Raw genomic sequence first — 23114 nt, 5'->3', positions numbered from 1 at the left:
CGTACAGACGCCTGGGGGTGGAATCAAACCTGGGCCCCTCGCACTGTAAGGCAGTAGTGCTAACCACGGAGCTACCCACACAAAGGGCAAAAGAACATGCATCAGGATTCCACAATGAACGACTGAGGTGATGGTACAGGAGGTGGACAGGTTGGGTGAGATTCTCCTCCTCAGCTGGCAAGGAGGCTTTTGGGGCAAAGCCCATAGGACCAGATAGGCATGGAGATCAATGCCTGGATTTTGGCCAATGACTTGGCCACAGCACCACAGGAAGTTTAAAGCACTGCACATAACTATTTAGGATTCATATTGAAGATGAATAAAGATGGATGAAGGGGCTGACTTTATTGCTGCTAAATTTGCTAATGATATGTTAGCTGTCCCTCAATTCAAGGATGGTATCAGCTCTTAGTCACAAACCCACTGTTATGTGTTTTCATATAGCTAAGAAGGCCAATTCTCTACCCAGAGTGCTTTAGGTACGTTGGGCCAGAAGTTCCACGAGAGAGTGGGTTTTCAAGCGCAGGATTTTCTGTATCAATGGACTTGAAACCTTATCTATAGAGAGCAAACAGAGTTACTATCAGACCTGTAGTGTTTCTCCAGCACCTTCTGCTTTTGTACCATCCATATTACATTTGCTTTTTGCAGTCATTCGGAGTTCAAAAGCAAATAAATGTTGTTACTAGTTACTCACATAAATTGTGTGGCCAGGCGAGCTGGGTATGCTGGAACCAGGTCTGGAGGAAATACTTTCAGAAGAGGATCGTGTGGGCTGCAAAGAAAGAAGAAATAAAGAGAAGAGAAGAATCAGTTTTCTGACAGCTTAACAATTTAATACTGTGTGAAAAAACATTGAAGCATTTTGCAACGTAATTCTTTATAGTAAAAATGAAAAGAGGTGCACAAGTTTTAAGCACAAAATATTTGATATCTGAAGTTGAGTTGAGCTAAAAGTCTTCAAGCTCCCTTTTGCTTTCTTACTTATCAACGTCTGAAGTATTGTGACATGGCATTCCTCAATGGCACTGGCAAATTCAATCTTAGCTACAGGAGTCAAGCAGGTCATGAATAATCTGGCCATCTGGCATGGAAAATATATTCAAGCTCTGGCTGTGTAAGGGAGATAGCTAGAAGTCTCAACCTGAAGCTGCACGGTTACAAACAGCAACTCTAACTCAAAAGGGAGACAGTGACATTGTGATTAATGTCACTAGACTAATAATCAAAAGTCCCAGGCTAATGCTCTGTGGCCATGAGTTCAAACCTCACCAAAGCAGATGGTGAAGTTTGGATTCGATGAAAAAAATCTGGAACTGAAACCTAGCCTAATGGTGACCATATGTCGAATGTCATAAATTATCTGGATCATGAAAAATGCCTTCTATGAAGAAAATCTGACTTCCTTACCGGGCCTGACTTATGCGTGACTCCACACCCACAGCAGTCTCTTATCTATCTTCTGAAATGGCCCAGCAAACCAATCAGTTCAAAGGCAATTGTGGATTGGCAATAAGTTCTGCCCCAGCCAGCCAACAAATTAAAAAAAGCAAACAAACAATCAACAGAAGATTCCAAGAATCCGATGAGCAAATTAAGGAGCAGCCTGAAATTCCAAAACCACTGCCCAGGGGGTATTTGCATATAGTCAATTCATGCAGTAAAGCAGCCACAGCCTCCCTACAAATACACCACTGGCTGCTATCTGCCAAGAGTGTATAGCTGCAAGTATTTCAGACATGAAACTAGGCCTCATTGTTAAAATTAATTACCACATGCTTCTACTACATATACCATGGAACAGATATACAGGGTGGGGAATCAAGTCGAGGTGACATCCAGCTGAGTGTGCTTGTTCCTTGTTGGTTACAACTGCAGTGCTCTCTTGGTAAATGATATCGCAACCATTAAATCAATTGCTCCCTTGCAGACAACGGCACTGTAATTTACTCTGTGCCACACTGTCATTTCCTCTTGAAATTGTTGCAGGCTCACATAGTCTGCGCTGCAATGGAGTGACAAACAATGAAGTATAATGTTGGGGTTTGCAAGTTAAATCTAATGTATTCACGTAATATACATGGAACAGATATATGGGGTGGGGAATCTAGTCGAGAGGATATGACTCCTGCATGCCGGTTAAGGAAGAGGTACAGCAAGCAAACAGGAAAGATAACAGAATGTTCCTGTTTACAGTGGGGGGCGGGGGGGGGGGGGGGGGGGAGTTCAGTACAAAAATGCAGAGGTGATACTTCAGTTATGCAGAGCATTGGTAGGACTGGAATATTGTGTATGGCACTGGTCTCCTTATTAAAGGAGAGTTGTAAATGAACTGGAAGTAGTCCAGGAAAGGTTTATGAGACTAATACCTAGAATGAGAGGGTTACGCTACGAGGAAAGATGGGACAGGTTGGACTTGTATCCACTAGAGTTTTGAAGGTTATTAAATGGATTGATTGAAATCTATAACATCATGTGGGGGATGAACATGGAGGTACAGAGAATATTTTTTCTTGAGGGAGAATCTAGTAGGTAAAGTCATCTTTCAAAAAAAAAAGGGGGTCACCCTTTTAATTAGAGATGAGGAAAATTTGTTTCTGTCAGAATTTTTTGAACCCTCTTCCTCAAAGGGTTGGGGAATCAGAGTCTTTGAATATTTTTATGATAGAAGTGGACACATTCTCGAATGCAAGGGGGTCAAAGGTTAGTGTGTGAGGACAGGAATGTTGAGTTCAGTTTACAAACAAATCAGCCACAAATTTATTAAATGGTGGCTCTAAGGACCAAGTGGCCAATTCTTGTTCCAAATTTGCATGTTTGTTTGGATGTATGGTGGTAGGAGTAAAAGCGCCAGGTCTCCTTTCCACGGAGTGGTCCGACACTATTTCAGTGTAAAGATAACACAGTGCGGAGCTTGAGGAACACAGCAGGCTAGGCAGCAACAGAGGAGCAGGTAAATTGACATTTCGGTTTGGGACCTTACTTCAGAGTCATCTGGCACCTACCTGGACAATGACAAACCTCTTACTGAGTTAAGAACCTAATCAGCTGGAAATCCTGCCCCTGAGAGCTATCAGTAAATCAAAGGTTACTGCAGTCATACACGAAGGCTGTCTACGGATCAGTGCTGGGTTCTTGGAAAGACATAAGTGGTTGGGATAGGTATTGCAGCAGGGAGGTTGGTGGAGGGGGCATTCAGAAACAAAATCACGGTGGTGTCTTTTTGCAGACCCCGTGCCCAGTTCCAAGTATCTCAGTTAGGTACTGAGTGCCTGTGAATAAGAGATCGGTCTAGTAAGCTGCTGCCATACACAACAGGCTCTACTTGGTGGCACTCGTGATAGAAAACTCATCTTTCTGTCCATTCATCTTTACAGGGCAAGGCCACAGCTGCCACTACAACAGGCTGCATTGTCAAGATATCACACACCATTTCACATAATTGAAAGAAAACAATTGCTGCTTAAAAATATCAAATAAGAATGTACAGAAAAGGACCAACTGACCTACTTAACTCCACACCTATAAATGAAAATTTTGCACGGGTTTCCGTTGGAGAAAGGCGATAATTGCAGAGTTTTGCAGACATTACTGTTTTTAATTGAAACTGAATGTCAAAAAACTCAACAGAACTTGGCGCAATTAATACACTTTTTTCTTAAACTCTTAACTCAGAATCAGTTACCTATAATCAATTACAAATTTATCACGTTAATTATAATAATAGGCTCAAACAAAACAAAACCCAGCTGAGTGTGCTAGTTGCTTGTTGATTACAATCGCAGCGGTCTCTTGCCAAATGTTATAATGACCATTAAATCAACTGCTCCCTGGCAGACAACGTAGATGGCACTGTAATTTACTCTGCACCACATTGTCATTTCCCCTTGAGATTGTTGCAAGCTCACATAGTCTGCACTGCAACTGAGTACAAAGTAATGAAGTATAATGCTAGGTTTTCATGTTAAATCTAACGTATTCACATTATATGTGCGCTCATTGCACTGAATCATTTCCTCTTTATAAAATCCTTTAAGTTAGCATACTAAACTGAGAATTATATATGGTTTAAATGCTCCACACAGTGAATTTGAAGTGTGCCAATTATCTTTCACTCAATCTTTTTGTGAAAAGGTGTTACGCTAAGATTCAGGAACCATAAAAGTAATTTAATGTTTTGAAAAATAAAATTACACCCTTCTCACTTATCCTTTATCCTAATATCCTTCATCGGTAAAGATTTCATACTTTTAATTTGCTGTGTTAGGAAATAGTCACCTACAAATCTGTGCTAAATTGACGGTAAATAAATAACACCCTTAGACATTCAATAATCCCAACTGGTAAAACTGGTCCTGTACTTATTTCTTTTAAGGCATAATCTTGCCATTGAAGATCAATGGCAGAGTTTTTCAGCTATGTACAAATTAATGTAACATTATCCTTGACATAATGAAGTTATTTACCTAAATTATCAAATACACATGGATTATGTTGTCTTCCTTTCTAAAAGAAAAATCAATAAATTAACAATTTCTTGCCAATGTTTTCAACAGAGATTCTTTCCTTTCCAGAGTGAGGTGTCCTGAAAAGTTTGACCAGAACTCAAAGACAGAGTTTTCAGAACAGCCTGTTCAGAAACTAACCCTAGTCAAAGCTGGCCAGGAATAAACTTTTAACGCAATTACTGTAATAATTAATATCACATTGGATGGCTGAAATTAGAAAAAAGATAATACTGCTTTTGCTGAAAATTTAACAAAAATTTTGGATCAAATAATGAATATAAAATATGTGAATGACATCCAGAGCTTGAAGAGCTGAATAGATTTACTTTCTTCCTCCTGTTCTGAAATTAATTATTGTCTTAATGCTCTTGGCAGTGTACCCGAAGGACAGGAAATTGCATGGGAGCATTGCCCAGGGAGAATTAAAGATGACTGGAAGTAGCATTTTCCTTCCTGAATGAATCCTTGCAGTTGACACAATTCTACATGAAGGGGCAGATTGAGTTGAGGAGGTGGGGACGCTGCAGAAGGACTAGGAAAGGCTGGGATATAAGGCAAAGAAGTGACAGATAGAATAATACGGGGGAAAGTATGAGGTTATGGACATTGCGAAGAAGAATAGGGTTATAGATGATTTTCTAGATGGGGAAAAGCTTCGCAAATCTGAAGCACAAATGGACTTAGGAGATCTAGTTTAGTATTCTCTTAAGATGAATATGCAGGTTCAGTTGGCAGTTAGGAAGGCAAACGCAATGTTAGCATTCATTTCAAGAGGGCTAGAATACACAAGCAGAGATGTACTGCACACACTGTGTAAGGTTCTGATCAAACCACATTTGGCACACTATGCACAGTTTTTGTGCCCTGTATCTAAGGAAAGGTGTGATGACCTTCGAGGGATTCCAGAGGAGGCTTACAAGAATGATCCCGGGATGAGGGACTTGTCACATGAGCAACAGCTGGGGGCTCTGGACCTGTACTGAAAGGATTTTAGAAGAATGAGGCGGCCATCTCGTTGAAACTTACAGAATACAGAGGGGCCTGGATAGATGTAAAGATGTTTCCATTAGAAGGAGGGATGAGGACCTGAGTGCATAGCCTCAGAATGAAGGGATGGTCCTTCAGAACTGAGCTAAGGAAGAATTTGTTCAGCTGGAGCATGGTGAATCTGTGGAACAGACTGTCACAGAAGGCTGTGGAGGCTGAGTCACTGGGTGTAATTAAGACAGAGATAGATAGGTTTTCCTTGAATGTTAGGGGATCAGAAATCGTGGGGAGAAAGCAGGAGAATGAGGGTGACAAATGTATCAGCCATGATCAAATGACCTAATTCTTCTCCTACATCTCATGGTCAAATTCTACATGCACCAGTTCTAATGGAGTGTTCGAATATTAAAAGCAGCAAGATAAAAATCAAAGTTTTTAATAATTTGGAATATGTTAAAAGAAACATGGTTTTATGCATACAGACACTGGCTGAATTTTTAAATAATCTAATTTCCCATAAACATTAGAGATAATAGGAACTGCAGTTGCTGGAGAAACCAAGGTAACAAGGTGCAGAGCTGGATGAACACAGCAGGCAAAATAGCATCATAAAAGCAGGAAGGCTGACATTTTGGGCCTAGAAGCTTCATCAGAAATGAAGGAGGGTCTAGGCCTGAAACATCAACCTTCCTGCTCTTATGATGCTGCTTGGCCTGCTATGTACATCCAGCTCTACACCTTGTTATCTCGAATTCTCCAGCATCTGCAGTTCCAAATATCTCTCCCATAAACATTTACTGTTTTCTCTTCCTCTTGTTGTTTGCCAAATTATATAGGGAAACAATTCTGTGATGTTTCAGCATAAATTATCTGACCAAAGTGAATGGATTGATTGTAGCAAATGGAGCACTGGATGAAATGTTCTGTCACAAGTTAAGTGAATCAGACATTACATAATGACTGTCAGCTAACTCAACGCTGGTGGCCCACAAAAGATGAAGCAAGAAAGTGCGACCAAGCAAACCTGTTTAGACTGAGTTATCTGCATTTCTTTAAGGCATTTATTTCACAAATAAGATATCTTTAGACTCTGTAAAAGAGACAAGTAAAAATGATTTCTTTCCATTTGTTTTGCTCCTAATAACCCAAGTAGCAAAACCATTTGTTCAAGTTAATTCCTTGTCATCTGAACCATTGAAAATTGATGATGTAAACCTGCAGGTAATGTGAAATTTACTGATATTTCTCATTGGCTATGAATGCATTTTCTATTAGAACATAGAACATAGAAAAGTACAGCACAGTACAGGCCCTTCGGCCCACGATGTTGTGCCATGGAATAATCCTAATCCAAAAATAAAATAACATAACCTACATTCCCCTCAATTCACTGCTATCCATGTGCATGTCCAGCAGTCACTTAAATGTCACTAATGACTCCACTTCCACGACTACCACCGGTAAGCTATTCCATGCGCTCACAACTCTCTGGGTGAAGAACCTCCCTCTGATGTCTCCTCTATACCTTCCTCCTAACACCTTAAAACTACGACCCCTCGTGGCAGTCAATCCTGCCCTGGGGAAAAGTCTCTGGCTATCGACTCTATCCATGCCTCTCATTACCTTGTACACCTCGATCAGGTCACCTCTCTTCCTCCTTCTCTCCGGAGAGAAAAGTCCGAGCTCAGTCAACCTCTCCTCGTAAGACAAGCCCTCCAGTCCAGGCAGCATCCTGGTATACCTCCTTTGCACCCTCTCCAAAGCCTCCACATCTTTCCTATAACAGGGCGAGCAGAACTGGACACAGTATTCCAAGTGTGGTCTCACCAGGGTTTCGATCCCCCTGTTAATGAAAGCCAAAACACCATATGCTTTCTTAACAACCTTATCCACTTGGGTGGCAACTTTGAGGGAGCTATGCACTTGAACACCAAGATCCCGCTGTTCCTCCAGTTCCTTGATCAATCATTTTTGGAGAGCTTGTTTTTAGCATCAACAAAGACTTGTAACAATAGTAACCTAGTGACCATCACAGAGGGCTTCCCAAATAGAATGTGAAGAATTGCTTCTGTGAAGAACTTAATCTTGAATAACAAGCAGCTGGGTCAGCTTGTGCAACGTGGCTCTTCTTACAAGGATGATCCGGACAACTCCCTTTTCAAGGGAATTCCAGTTTTGAGTGAGGTATATGTTATTTCTGGACTGAATCTAGTACGTATAGAAAACACACCTATAGCAAGGTTCTATTGTCCACCAAGACTGATTGTAAAAAGTTATGCACATCCATAAATGTTTGATCACATATTAATCATCAAGCTACTTACCATAGTCCATTAGAAAAAAGATTAAAATTTTGCCGTTCATTCAATATTAATAATAAACAAAACTAATAACAAATAAAAGTTTTAGGAGCAAATTACTGCAGATGCTAGAAGCTGTACTGAAAACAAAACATGCCGAAGTTCACAGCAGGCTAGGCAGCATCCATGGAGCGAGAACAAGCTAATGCTTTGATTCTAGATGACACTGCCTTGTCACCATGGCTGCTGCCTGACATGCTGTGATCTCCAGCATTTTTGTGTTTTCAATATATAAGTTTTTACTTGGTTTATTAGAGACGTTTTATAAGCTACTGGAATATCAATTATGTTATAATTCTTATTCAAAGTTTGTCACTAACCAGCTCACAGCTCTCATTTGATTGGGAGGTTTCTCATCATAATCAACTGATATCTGACCTAACATGCAATGGGAATAAATTTGAAGAAAGAGGAAAAAAAAAATCAACGTGTGAACAAAAGCTGACGTTTCATCAGATGAAGGGTCTCGGCCGGAAACATCAGCTTTTGTGCTCCTGAGATGCTGCTTGGCCTGCTGTGTTCATCCAGCTTCACACTTTATTATCTTGGATTCTCCAGCATCTGCAGTTCCCATTATCTCTCTTGACGTGTGAACAGGTTTGTTTATACATTCCACCATGTCCTGTTTTTTCACACACACGAGTTAACATCCGTGATCCATGCTAAATAAACTGTGCCATGTAGTTGAATCCTACTAAGGAAAAATTGAAGGTGCTAGAGGTTGTACAATAAGAAAAATATTAGCAGCACTCAGAGGCAAACATTTTAAGAGGGGTTTGCGTATTTCTTTCATGACTTAAGTAAAAAAAAAGTTAAAATAAAGATACATTAAAAGTTCAACACTTTAGGAAAATGTTGAAGTACAAAGATTGAGAACATTAGAATTCTGTAATCAGCAGTACTTAAATTACCATCAGTCCTGATAGACAGTGAGGTTAATGTTTGAATACTTGGTTGTCAATGATAATGACAATTTTTACCCAAACTGTAAATTAAGATGTTAAAACTGGATCTCCACATTAACATCCTTGAGCAACTTCTTAAGTCTCAGTTTAAATAACCTTCATGCTGATATCATCCTAAGCTCACAGAAGCTGCTAATGTGGTTCCAGTATCAGGATTTCTCCTCCTTTGGTGCTATGTACCTGAACCAAGAGCTAGTTGATCTTGCTCCATAGTGGAAGGTTAAATTACTAAAATATCTTAAAGGAGTTCCCAACAATGAACAGAGGGTCAGAATTCAGAATGTTGCACTCCAGCAGCTAGTGAAGGTTGGCATCATTAGAATTTTATCATCATTTTCAGATATAGGACAGCTCATGAGGAATTAAATCAGTTTTCTTTTATAGAGAGATCCTTTATTAGTGACAGGTTAACCTGAAAACACACCACTTCACTGAAGCACCTACTGGAAGTGGACATTCAGCAACTGAAAGGTTGTTTAGGATACTGAATTGACAATCTTTGGGTCTTAAAAATGTATACACAATTAGTTCACAGATCCCACTCACTATGCGTACTGTTTGCCCACACTGAGGCATAGGATGATAGGCTTCAGTGTATGGGGAAATCACAGCCCAATTCACTTCAGTATCAGCTCATGCCTCAAAATAATTCAATAATAGAACAGTTCACTATCACATCACCATTTGGACATTAAGTTAGAAAACATATTCGAAAAATTGTGTGCAATTAAAAAAAAACTGTCCACGTTATGTGCGGTGATTCACTTTGGGAGGAATAATAGGAAGGCAGAATACTGGGTCAATGGAAAGACTCTTGGTAGTGTAGATGTGCAGAGGGATCTTGGTATCCATGTACATAGATCCCTGAAAATTGCCATCCAGGTTGATAGTGTTGTTAAGAAGACTTACGGTGTTTTAGGTTTTATTGGGAGAGGGATTGAGTTCCGGAGCTGTGATGTCATGCTGCAATTGTACAAAACGTGAGTGCGGCCTCATTGGGAATATTGCGTGCAGTTCTGGTCGCCCCATTACAGGAAGGATGTGGAAGCATTGGAAAAGGTACAGAGGAGATTTACCACGATGTTGCCTGGTCTGGAGCACAGGCCCTATGAAGAAAGGCTGAGGGACCTGGGTCTGTTCTCATTGGAGAGAAGGCGGCTAAGAGGGGATTTAATAGAGACATACAAGATGATCAGAGGATTAGATAGGGTGGACAGTGAGAGTCTTTTTCCGAGGATGATGACTTCAGCTTGTACAAGGGGGCATAGCTACAAATTGAGGGGTGACAGATTTAAGACAGATGTCAGAGGCAGGTACTTTACTCAGAGAGTGGTAAGAGCGTGGAACGCCCTGCCTGCCAATGTAGTTACTTCAGCCACATTAGGGGCATTTAAACAGTCCTTGGATAAGCATGTGGATAATGATGGGATAGTGTAGTGGGAGGGGCTTAGATTAGTTCACAGGTCGGCGCAACATCAAGGGCCAAAGGGCCTGTTCTGAGCTGTATTGTTCTATGTTCTATGTTCTATGTTAATGGTAGAAAGTTGTTTGTAAATTTTCACTAAATTTTTCACTGTTGAGATCAAATCATGTTATAAAAGGTAAGAGAGAGGCAAAAGTGGACCGCTGGAAAATGAGGCAGAAGTTATAATGGGGAGGAAAGAACTGGCAGAGGAACTGAACAGGTACTTTGCATCGATTTTAATGGTGGAAAGCATCAGTAACATACCAGAACTTCGAAAGAGTCAAGAGCTGAGGTGAATGTAGAGGTGATCACTAAGTAAAAGGTGCTGGGTACGTTGAAAGCTGAAGGTGGATAAGTCACACAGACCAGATGGAAACACCTAAGGTGTTTGAAGGAGATAGCTGAAGAGATTGTGGAGGAATTGGTGATGATCTTTCAAGAATCACTACAGTCAAGACAGTCCCAGAGGACTGGAAAATGACTAATGTAGCACCTCTTTCAGAAAGAACAGGCAGAAAACAGGGAACTATAGGTCAGTTAGCCTTGCTGCTCCTCTGATGCTGTCTGGCCTGCTGTGTTCATCCAGCTGTCCACCTTGTTAGCTCAGGTCAGTTGGCCTCATCTTGTTCGTTCGTAAAATATTAGAGTCCATTGTTAAGGATGAGATTGCAGAGTACTTGGAAGTGAATGGTAAAATAGGGCTTAGTCAGCATGGTTTCATCAAGGGGAGGTCATGCCTGACAAATCTGTTAAAATCTTTGAGAAGGTAACAAGCAAGTTAGACAAAGGAGAGCCAGTGGACACGATCTATCTGGATTTCCGGATGGTCTTTGACAAAATGCCTCATAGGAGGCTGCTAACTAAGAGTTTGCTGTGTTAGGAGCAAGGTGCTGGCATGAATAACAGGACTGGTAGACTAACAGAAGGCACTGATGGGATAAAGGCACCTTTTTCAGGTTGGCAGCCAGCAACAAAAGCAGTTCCGCAGGGGTCCATGTTGAGATCATGACTACTCACATTATACAATAAATATCTGGACAAATGAAATGAAGGGTATTATTGCTAAGTTTGCAGATGACACAAAGATAGGTGGAGGGACAGGAAATATTGCAGAAGTGGGGAAGCTGCAGAAGGATTTGGATATTCTGGGAGAGTGAGCAATGAAGTGACAGACAGAATACAATATGGCAAAGTGTGAGGTTATGCACTTTGGTCAGAGGAATTCAGTCAGAGTCTGTTTTCTAAATGGGAAATGCTTTGGAAATCTGAAGCACAAAGGAGTCCTTGTTCAGGATTCTCTTAATGTTTAGAAGCAGGTTCAATTGGCGCTTAGGAAGACAAATGCAATGTTAGCACTGAAATTAATTCATTTCAAGAGAGCTAAAATACAAGAGCAGAGATGAACTGCTGAGGCTATTTCAGGTTCTAGTCAGACTACATTTGGAATATTGCAAGCAACTTTGGGCCCCATATGTAAGGATGGAGAGGGTCCAGAGAAGGTTTACAGGATGATCCCAGGGATGAAGGGCTTGTCATATCAGGTGTGATTGAGGACTCTTGTTCTGTGCTCAATGGAGGTTAGAAGGATGATGGGGCCATCTCATTGAAACTTACCGAATGCTGAGAGGCCTGGATAGAGTAGGCATGGAGAAAATGTTTCCACTAGTAGGAGTGACAAGGACATAGAACATAGAACAGTACAGCACAGAACACGCCCTTCAGCCCACAATGTTGTGCCGACCATTGATCCTCATGTATGCACCCTCAAATTTCTGTGACCATATGCATGTCCAGCAGTCTCTTAAATGACCCCAATGACCTTGCTTCCACAACTGCTGCTGGCAACGCATTCCATGCTCTCACAACTCTCTGTGTAAAGAGCCCGCCTCTGACATCCGCTCTATACTTTCCACCAACCAGCTTAAAACTATGACCCCTCGTACTAGCCATTTCTGCCCTGGGAAATAGTCTCTGGCTATCAACTCTATCTATGCCTCTCATTATCTTGTATACCTCAATTAGGTCCCCTCTCCTCCTCCTTTTCTCCAATGAAAAGAGACCGAGCTCAGTCAACCTCTCTTCATAAGATAAGCCCTCCAGTCCAGGCAGCATCCTGGTAAACCTCCTCTGAACCCTCTCCAAAGCATCCACATCTTTCCTATAATAGGGCGACCAGAACTGGACACAGTATTCCAAGTGCGGTCTAACCAAAGTTTTATAGAGCTGCAACAAGATCTCACGTCTCTTAAACTCAATCCCCCTGTTAATGAAAGCCAAAACACCATATGCTTTCTTAACAACCCTGTCCACTTGGGTGGCCATTTTAAGGGATCTATGTATCTACACACCAAGATCCCTCTGTTCCTCCACACTGCCAAGAATCCTATCCTTAATCCTGTACTCAGCTTTCAAATTCGACCTTCCAAAATGCATCACCTCGCATTTATCCAAGTTGAACTCCATCTGCCACCTCTCAGCCCATCTCTGCATCCTGTCAATGTCCCACTGCAGCCTACAACAGCCCTCTATACTATCAACAACACCTCCAACCTTCATGTCATCTGCAAACTTGCTGACCCATCCTTCAATCCCCTCATCCAAGTCCTTAATAAAAATTACAAACAGTAGAGCCCAAGGACAGAGCCCTGTGGAACCCCACTCACCACTGACTTCCAGGCAGAATATTTTCCTTCTACTACCACTCGCTGTCTTCTGTTGGCCAGCCAATTCTGTATCCAGGCAGCTAAGTTCCCCTGTATCCCATTCCTCCTGACCTTCTGAATGAGCCTACCGCGGGGAACCTTATCAAATGCCTTACTGAAGTCCATATACACCACATCCACAGCTCGACCCTCATCAACTTTTCTAGTCACATCCTCAAAAAACTCGATAAGGTTTGTGAGGCATGACCTACCCCTCACAAAGCCGTGTTGACTGTATTTGATCAAGCCATGCTCTTACAGATGGTCATAAATCCTATCCCTCTGAATCCTTTCTAACACCTTGCAGACGACCTGGTAGTACAGCCTCAATGAAAGAATGGCCATTTAGAACTGAGATGAGGAGGAATTTCTTTGGCTACAGCATGGTTAATCTGAGGAACTCATTGCCGCAGAAGGCAATGGAGGGCAATTCAGAGCATCTTTAAGACAGAGATAGGTAAGTACTTGATGGGTGAGGGGATGAAGGGCTATGGGGAGAAGTCAGGAGAATGGGGTTGAGAAACATATCAGCCATGATCAAATGCCAGAGCAGGCTGGATGGGCTGAATGGTCTAATTATTTTCTGGTGCTTTACAATCTTAAAAGAATTATTCCTTTTGCATAATTTGATCTTCTCCCTTAAATAAAAATGATGCAATTAAAAAGCAATACCCTTGTTCTTTTGTTGAGATTGTCTAATTCATACATCTTGACAATTGGTATATTTGCCAAAAAAAATGGAGGACATACTATATTGGAAAAAAGAAAGTAATCGCTCTGTTTAAATACAATCCAGAGGAACTTCGCCTAAAGACATGAATTAATCCGCATGCTGGCGTATGATACAGCTACTTCGTTCCATTGAAAAATCTGATGAAGGTTTCTTTTCCTGTCCCTGCAACACCTCCACAGAAGGATAATGTTGCAAAACTTCCCTGTTAGGAATGGAGGACATGGGTAGAAATCATAACACTTTGTCAATTCAGTGAACAGGACAAATGTTTTGCACCATAGAGCAAGTGCTATTTACTGATTTTAATGATTTCATGTTTCCATTTTTTTAAATTTAAAGAGGGGACATAGATTTGAAAGTTTGAATGATCTTAACAACGATTAACATTCTAATTAAAGAAACAATTTGTTCCACTGTTCGTTATCGATCTGAGTGTCAGGCCAATATTACTTTGTTCATTGCTACATTGCAAGCATGTTATTATATTGCCCCATTATAACTTTAAAGTAACAATTACATAGCATAAAATAACACACTGCTTCTGCTTAAGAATTTGACTGTCAACCGTGGCTTTGAGGATAATAGCATGATTTTACTACAGATTTATTTTGTGTCTGCAGGCTAACTAATCCCGTTCTCCTTCATCATGAGCTATCCAAAGCTAACGATGAAAGCCAACAAATTTATAATGAAATATAATCCACATTCTCTGAAACCTCTGCAATACAACTTGAAAAATTGCTTTTTACAAGTTCCTCTAAGTGACTTTTATTCCTTGTTCACATGTTCCTTCAATTTTACAAATTTTGTTTACATTGTTAGTGAGGGAGTCTCAGGATTTCGGCAGCACAACGGCTTGGAGGTTAGCACTGCAGCCTCACAGCAGCAGGGACCTGGGTTCAATTCCACTCTTGGGCGACTGTTTGTTTGGAATTTGCACATTCTCCCAGTGTCTGCGTGGGTTTCCTCCAGGTGCTCTAGTTTCCTCTCGCAGTCAAAAGATGTGCAGGTTAGGTGGATTGGCTGTGCTAAATTGTCCATGGTGCCCAGGGCTGTTTAGGTTAGGTGGGTTAGACATAGGGAAATCAGGGGTAGGGGAATGGGTCTAGGTGGGATGCTCTTCAGAGGGGTGGTGTGGACTTACTGGGCTGAATGGCCCGTTTCCATGCTATAGTGGTTCTATTATTTTAACCCAATGACAATATATTGTGAAAACAGGTTGGTGAGAGACTCGGAGGGGAGCTTGCCAAAATAATGGAGGACATACTATATTGGAAAAAAGAAAGTAATTGCTCTGTTTAAATACAATCCAGAGGAACTTCGCCTAAACAGGTCGTGGCGTTCCCGTGCGCCTGCTGTCCCTATTCCTCAAGGTGCTAGAGGTCCGATGCTTGGAAGGTGCTACTGAGGAGCCTAAGTGAGTTGCTGCAGTGGTTAGTGTGCATATTGCTGCCACTATGCACCTCTGCTTGTAGGGAGTGAATGTTTAATACCTGAAGCAAGTGCTGATCAAATGGGATGCTATTTCCACCAATCAGGTTTAATGGGTTTGAGTCACTTCTGTTGCACGAAGGACTGATCTCCAGCTGCCAGCTCCCAATGTGCTGAGGCTGATAAGATATACCCTTGTTCCACTTTGTGGCCTCAGAATTGTACCAATGTTAAATCAGAGACATCAAAATCTCTGTGATTAACAGAATCTCACAACTAAGGAGCAACCACTAATCTTCATCCTCATGAATACCACATGTACACCACTCCATTTCTGATAATATTTTCTTCACGCTACATTCAAAATCATAGACCCATTCTAGGAAAGCAATTTAAACTTATGTTATGTGCAACAGGCAGGGGAAACTTTCTCCACATGGTAAAGTGAAAGAGGGAAGCAGGTTCAGAACAGATGTAAACTGTACTATAGTTTCCTAAACGGATACATGAACTAGATTAATCAAATTCATGGTAACAGGATAATGCATACGTGTATGATTAGCACTCATATTGTTGCTTGTTTGCATTACGTACTCACCCTTTGTTTTTCTTCAGCCCTGGTGGACTTCTTACAGTCGGGATGCCAAACTGTGGAGCCTGTCGGGGGAAATGAGTGGAATATGAACATGAAGCTCGATAAAGTGAATGAACAGTTCCAGTAACTGAGCAACATTTTGATTTTTTTTTAAAAACCTCTTAGCTCTGCTTGGAAGATTAATACAGGGGAGATGATGGCTGAATGATATTATTGCTAGGCGGTTAATGCAAAGACCCAGGTCACGTTCCGGGAACAGAGATAGCAGGAACTGCAGATGCTGGAGAATCTGAGATAACAAGGTGTAGAGCTGGATGAACACAGCAGGCCAAGCAGCAGAGGAGCAGGAAGGCTGATGTTTCAGGCCGAGACCATTCTTCAGAAATCCTCTGCTCCTCTGATGCTGTTTGGCCTGCTGTGTTCACCCAGCTCTACACCTTGTTACCTCTAACGTTCTGGGAACTTGGGTTTGAATCCCACTAGGGCAGATGGTGGAGATGGTACAGAGAGAGGTACAGAGAGAGGTACAGAGAGAGGTACAGAGAGAGGTACAGAGAGAGGTACAGAGAGAGGTACAGAGAGAGGTACAGAGAGAGGTACAGAGAGAGGTACAGAGAGAGGTACAGAGAGAGGTACAGAGAGAGGTACAGAGAGAGGTACAGAACACAGCGAGCAAGCAGAAGGAGTGAGAAGGCAGCTTTGCAGAGACTAAGCCAGAGAGACAGTGACTATGTAAATATACAAGAGACTCAGGAGGTATAGTAACCTTAAGGGCCAAATTGTATTAGGGACAGTATGTTTACCAAAGATTATTGTAATTTTCTTTCTGATAACGTGGAATTGCTTTGCTTTGGTCCCAACTTGAGTTTGTATTGATTTGATCGCTTTGGTATTGTAGGACATCTGGGCAAATTCATTCATTACATTCTGGTCAGGGTTGTCTGTAACTTGTTCAAAGAGGTATAGCCAACACCCTAATGACTTTATAAACCTCTGTAATGTCACCACTCAGCCTCCAATGCTCCAGGGAAAATATCCCCAGTCTATTCAAACTCTCCCCACAGCTCTAACCCTCCAACCCCGACAACATCCTTGTAAATCTTTTCAGAACTCTGTCAAATTTCACAACATCCTTCCTGTAGCAGGGAGGCCAGAATTACACTCAGTATTCCAAATGTGACCTCACCAATGTCCTGTACAACCACAGCATGACCTCCCAACTCCCTCAATGCACTCAGCCATAAAGGCAAACATACCAAACACCTTCTTAATTATTCTATCTACACACAACTCCACTTTCAAGGAACTATGAACCCGCACTCCAAGGTCTCTTTGTTCAGCAAATCTTCCCAGGACTTTACCATTAAATGTAAAGGTCTTGCTCTCACTTGCCTTTCCAAAATGCAGCACCTCGCATCACCTCTGCACCTTTTCCAATGCTTCCACATCTTTCCTGTAACGAAGCGACCAGAACTGGACACAATACTCAGATGTGGCCGAACCAGGCTTTTGTACAGCTGGAGCATATCTTCACAGCTCTTGAACTCAATCCCTCTATTAATGAAAGCTAACCCACCACACACCTTCTTAACAACTCTATCCACCTGGCTGGCACCTTTCAAGGAACTGCGGACATGAACCCCAAGATCCCTCTGTTCCTCCACACTGCCAAGAATCTATCCATTATACCTGTATTCTGCTTTCAAGTTTGTCCTTCCAAAATGAATCACCTCACACTTTTCAGGGTTAAACTCCTACTGCCACTTCTGAGCCCAGATCTGCATCTTATCAATGTCCCTCTGTAACCTAGAACAGCCCTCCGCACTGTCCACAATGCGACTGACCTTCATATCATTATGGAATAGAATACTCATTTGTAAAGAATGTGACTTTGTTGTGCCATGTTTTAAGAAATATCCCAACCTGTATGCTCCTACTACCTGATCTCAGTTGGAAATCGAAGCAATCCAAAATTACCATTTTGAGTTTAAGAGTGCATAACAGAGCAATACACCGTCTAATTTCCCCTCTTCAAACTTCTCCAATGCAGTGTAGGAATCGATCATGCCATCTCTACTTTTTAATGCCTTTTAAAGATGTTGTAATATACTGTTCTAGAAGAAGTTATACTCCATTTGAAAGTGTGATGAAAGCAAAAGTCCACCATAGTTTCTAATTTCTTGAGGACTTTAAATCTTGTAGTCCATATCTGCATGTTTGCTTTAAGTCTGTCAGTTTGATGGCCAACCCTGTCTAACAGAACAGAATCAGTTATCAAGCATTTTGGATTTATTAATATGTGATGAGAAAACATTAATTAATAGCCTTGCTGTAAATGTGTCACTCAGAAATAGTTATCATAACACAATAGATTTTCACAGTTTGAATGTCATATAGTTCATTCTGAAATTAAGGTTTAATGAAAGGAAATTAAGAAGGTATGAGAAGACAAGATGGCAAAAATGCACTAAAAAATTTGGAAGGCAAACAGACAATAGCTAGTATTTAAAGAAATACCACACTGTCCGCAACAGATATCCATTCTTCTCAGACAGGAGTACCCAAAGAAAAACAGAAGTCAACTGTGGGTAAAGAAATAGTATAAAAATTGCATTAGATCCAAAGAAGTGGCCTGCAAGGATGCCAGATGAAGTGGTCAACCGGACGACTGGGAGCAATTTAGAACCCATACAAATGAGGATTAAGAAGATGATTTAGACAGTGATATGAACTACCATGGAACATAAAGGAAGATTGCAAAGGCTTCTTTAGTTATCTGAAATGGAAACAATTAGGTAGGAGAAAAGTGAACCTAATTACTGCTGGGTCCAGGAGAATTTATAGTGGAAACAGGAAAATCATTAAATTAGATTAGATTAGATTCCCTACAGTGTGGAAACAGGCTCTTTGGCCCAACAAGTCCACACCGCCCCTTGTAGCATCCCACCCAGGCCCATCCCCCTATAGCCCACACACCCCTGAACACTACAGGCAATTTAGTATGGCCAATCAACCTAGCCTGCACATCTTTGGATTGTGGGAGGAAACCGGAGCACCCGGAGAAGACCCACGCAGACACAGGGAGAATGTGCAAACTCCACACAGACAGTCATCCAAAGGTGGAATCAAACCCGGGTCCCTGGCACTGTGAGGCTTCAGTGCTAACCACTGAGCCACATGCCGCCCTGATGTAGATGAATGATAAAGAAATTAAACAATTACTTTGCATCTGTATTCACGGTAGAAGATACAGAAAATCTCTTAGAAGTACTAGGTGAGCAAGGGAATTGTGAAAGTGATGAACCAAAATAAACCAGTACTAGTAAAGCCATAGTACTTGAAAAATCAACTGGAGAGGAATCTGAAAAGTGCTCTAAGCCAGATGAATTTCATCTCGGAGTGTTAAAGGGAATAGCAAAAGAGATCATTAATTCATTGGTAGATAACAAAATGTGAGGTTGGATGAACACAGCAGGCCAAGCAGCATCTCAGGAGCACAAAAGCTGACGTTTCGGGCCTAGACCCTTCATCAGAGAGGTTTTTTTTTTTTTCTTTTGAGGGGGAGGCGGACCGAAGATGGAGAGTAAAGAAGATAGGTGGAGAGGGTGTAGGTGGGGAGATAGGGAGGGGATAGGTCAGTCCAGGGAAGACGGACAGGTCAAGGAGGTGGGATGAGGTTAGTAGGTAGCGGGGGGTGCGGCTTGGGGTGGGAGGAAGGGATGGGTGAGAGGAAGAACCGGTTAGGGAGGCAGAGACAGGTTGGACTGGTTTTGGGATGCAGTGGGTGGGGGGGAAGAGCTGGGCTGGTTGTGTGGTGCAGTGGGGGGAGGGGATGAACTGGGCTGGTTTAGGGATGCAGTGGGGGAAGGGGAGATTTTGAAACTGGTGAAGTCCACATTGATACCATATGGCTGCAGGGTTCCCAGGCGGAATATGAGTTGCTGTTCCTGCAACCTTCGGGTGGCATCATTGTGGCAGTGCAGGAGGCCCATGATGGACATGTCGTCAAGAGAATGGGAGGGGGAGTGGAAATGGTTTGCGACTGGGAGGTGCAGTTGTTTGTTGCGAACTGAGCGGAGGTGTTCTGCAAAGCGGTCCCCAAGCCTCCGCTTGGTTTCCCCAATGTAGAGGAAGCCGCACCGGGTACAGTGGATACAGTATACCACATTGGCAGATGTGCAGGTGAACCTCTGCTTAATGTGGAATGTCATCTTGGGGCCTGGGATGGGGGTGAGGGAGGAGGTGTGGGGACAAGTGTAGCATTTCCTGCGGTTGCAGGGGAAGGTGCCGGGTGTGGTGGGGTTGGAGGGCAGTGTGGAGCGAACAAGGGAGTCACGGAGAGAGTGGTCTCTCCGGATTCATTGGTAGTTATCTTTCATAATTCCGTAGATTCTAGCAAGGTTCCTGCTGACTGCAAGACGGCAAATATAAACACTGCTATTTAAGAAGGGAGGATGCATGAGAGTAGAGAACTATAGAACTATTGTGTGTTAATAGTAGGGAAAATAGTAGAAACTACTATAAAGGATACGATCACTGGATATTGAGAAAAGACTGCTAAAATTGTGTAGAATCAAAATGGATTTAAGAAAAGGAAATCATGTTTGACAATAATGCTGGAGTTTTTTTGAGAACATTATCTACAACGTTCATGAAGGAGAACCAATGGATGTGATGTAATTGGATTTTCAGAAGGTTTTTGGTAAGATCCCATACAGCAGCTTAGCAAATAAAATTACAGCATGGAATTGGGGTTAATACACAAGTTTGAATTGAGAATTAGTTCACAGATGGGAAGTAGAGACCTGTAATAAGTAGATCATTCTGGATGTAGGTTGTAATTAATGGGGACCCCTAGGTTCAGTGCTCAGTCCACAACTAATATAATCCATATATGATTTAGATATGGGGACCAATCATAATATTTTCAAATTCGCTGATGTGGTTCCAAACTGGATGGGAAGGTAAGTGATAAGGATGATACAAGGCGGCTTCCAGTGTACTTGGCTAAGTGAATGGGCTGGAACATCGCTGATGAAACTTACATGTGAATAAGTGTGAAATTATTCACTTTTGTAAAACAAAATGAAAAGCAGTATTTCATTTTGTTTTACAATGGTGAGAGGTTGGGAAGTGCAGGTGTCCAAAGGGCCCTGGATATCCCTTGTTCAAAAGTCATCTAAGGTTAGCATAGAGGGCCAGCAGCAATTAGGGAGACAAACGCTACACCGGCCTTCATCTCAAGGATGTTTCAGAACATAAGTAAAGATGTCTTGTTGTCTGCATATTGAGCCTTGGTGAGAACTCACGTGGAGCACTGTGAACATCTTTAATCCCCACATCAAAGGGAGGATATGCTTATAAGAGATAATGGGATCTGCAGATGCTGGAGAATCCGAGATAACAAATTGTGGAGCTGGATGAACGCAGCAGGCCGAGCAGCATCTCAGGAGCACAAAAGCTGTCATTTCAGGCCTAGATGCTTCATCAGGTCTAGGCCCGAAATGTCAGCTTTTGTGCTCCCAAGATGCTGCTTGGCCTGCTGTGTTCATCCAGCTCTACATTTTGTTAAATATGCTTATAACAGACTCTGCAAAACAGCTCATCTGACTTATCCATAGAATGGTTACACTACAGTGACAGGCCATTCAACCCACGAATATCCATTACAAACCCACCAACTCCCACAGCTACCTGGACTATACATCCTCACATCCCACTTTCTGTGAAGACTCCATCCCATTCTCTCAGTTCCTCCATCTCCGTTGCACATGTTCAGATGAGGCCAACTTCAACAAGGGGGCCTCCGAAATGTCCACATTCTTCCTCAACTGAGGATTCCCCAGCTCCGTTGTTGACAGGGCCCTCAATCGGGTCCAACCCATCTCTTGCACTTCTACCCTCACTCCTTCTCTTTCCTCCTGCAACAGTGATAGGGTTCCCCTTAGGCTCACCTACCATCCCACCAGCAACCACATCCAGAAGATCAGACACCATTTCTGCCACCTCCAGCAGGATGCCACTACCAGACATATATTCCTCTATCCTCCCTTGTCCGCCTTCTGCAGGGGCTGTTCCCTCCGAAACATCCTGGTCCACACTTCCGTCACCCCCAACACCTCCCCACAGCCCTACAGCACCTTCCCCTATAACTGGCGAAGGTGCAACATCTGCGCATTTATCTTCCCTCTTCCCAGTATCCAAGGGCCCCCAAACATACCTTCCAGGTGAAGCAACACTTCACTTGCACTTCCGAGAATCTAATCTACTGCATTCGCAGCTCACAATGTGGTCTCCTCTACACTGGGGAAACGAAGCACAGACTTGGTGACCGCTTTGCAGAACATCTATGTTCTGCTCATAAAAGAGACCCTGAACTAACTGTTGCCTGCCACTTCAATACACCACCCTGCTCCCTGGCCAATATCTCTGTCTCCGGCTTGCTACAGTGTTCCAGTGAAGCTCAGTGCAAGCTGGAGGAACAACACCTCATTTTCCACTTGGGGACCCTACAGCCCTCCGGACTCGATATTGAGTTCAATAATTTTAGGGCCTAAACTCCGCCATGTCCCAGCCCCCCACCCCACACACCAGTCCTTGTTACCACATAGCCTGCCACTCCACACCCCATGTTGTTAGTCACTAACAGTACCCATTAACAACTATTCACCCTCCCAGCCTGATCGTTAGCAACTGTCTTTATCTCTCTTTGGGCTCTATCCTATCGTTTACTCCCTACCCTACCCTACCCACCTCCCTATTTTCTGCATCTCAACTGACATGTTCCCAGCCACCATCAGTTCTGAGGAAGGATCACCGGACCTGAAGCGTTAACTGTTTTCTCCTCCACAGATGCTGCCAGACCTGCTGAGCTTTTCCAGAAACTTTGTGTTTGTTCCTGATTTACAGCATCTGCAGTTCTTTTGGTTTTCATTCAACCCATCATGTCTGAATCAGCTGAATAGAACAGGGCATCTTAATCATACTTTTCAGATTCATTGAAATGAGCTCAGACTTTCTAACTGGTTATGGATCAGGCCAAATTCCATGCCCACCCACACCCCAAAAGAAAACACATATTAATAAGTTAGCCTAGACTTTAACATTTTCTTACTTTTAAAGGCAAGAGTAAGGTGTTGTATTCCAGATACAATTCAATTGGTCAAACTAACAAACTTGGAGTAAAACACACTTTATTCTTATTCTATAGTTAAAATACAAACAAAAGAAAGAGTAATTGGAATAACTCTATTGGAAAACTTGACAGAATAATAGCTCATTTAACCACTAAACAGTAATTGTTCCATGATAGTAACATCCCAGAAACACACCCTTAGCAAAGGCAAAGGCAAATTCAGTGAAATAGAT

General features: G+C 42.3%; 1 protein-coding gene across 1 annotated transcript in view; it reads right to left on the bottom strand.

Annotated features, from left to right (window-relative positions):
* Positions 1 to 23114, bottom strand: part of ablim1b (actin binding LIM protein 1b) — a 235828-nt gene that overhangs the window by 55331 nt on the left and 157383 nt on the right. Inside the window, exons 8-9 of the mRNA XM_048550727.2 lie at positions 15750 to 15808; positions 698 to 775 (exon numbers count right to left, since the gene is read on the bottom strand). Coding sequence (XP_048406684.2) covers positions 698 to 775; positions 15750 to 15808 — 137 coding nt within the window. The remainder of the gene's footprint in view (positions 1 to 697; positions 776 to 15749; positions 15809 to 23114) is intronic.

The sequence above is a fragment of the Stegostoma tigrinum genome, chromosome 20 (genome assembly GCF_030684315.1).
Source record: "Stegostoma tigrinum isolate sSteTig4 chromosome 20, sSteTig4.hap1, whole genome shotgun sequence".
Lineage (NCBI taxonomy): Eukaryota > Metazoa > Chordata > Chondrichthyes > Orectolobiformes > Stegostomatidae > Stegostoma > Stegostoma tigrinum.
This window is presented reverse-complemented; position numbering and strand designations above follow the sequence as displayed.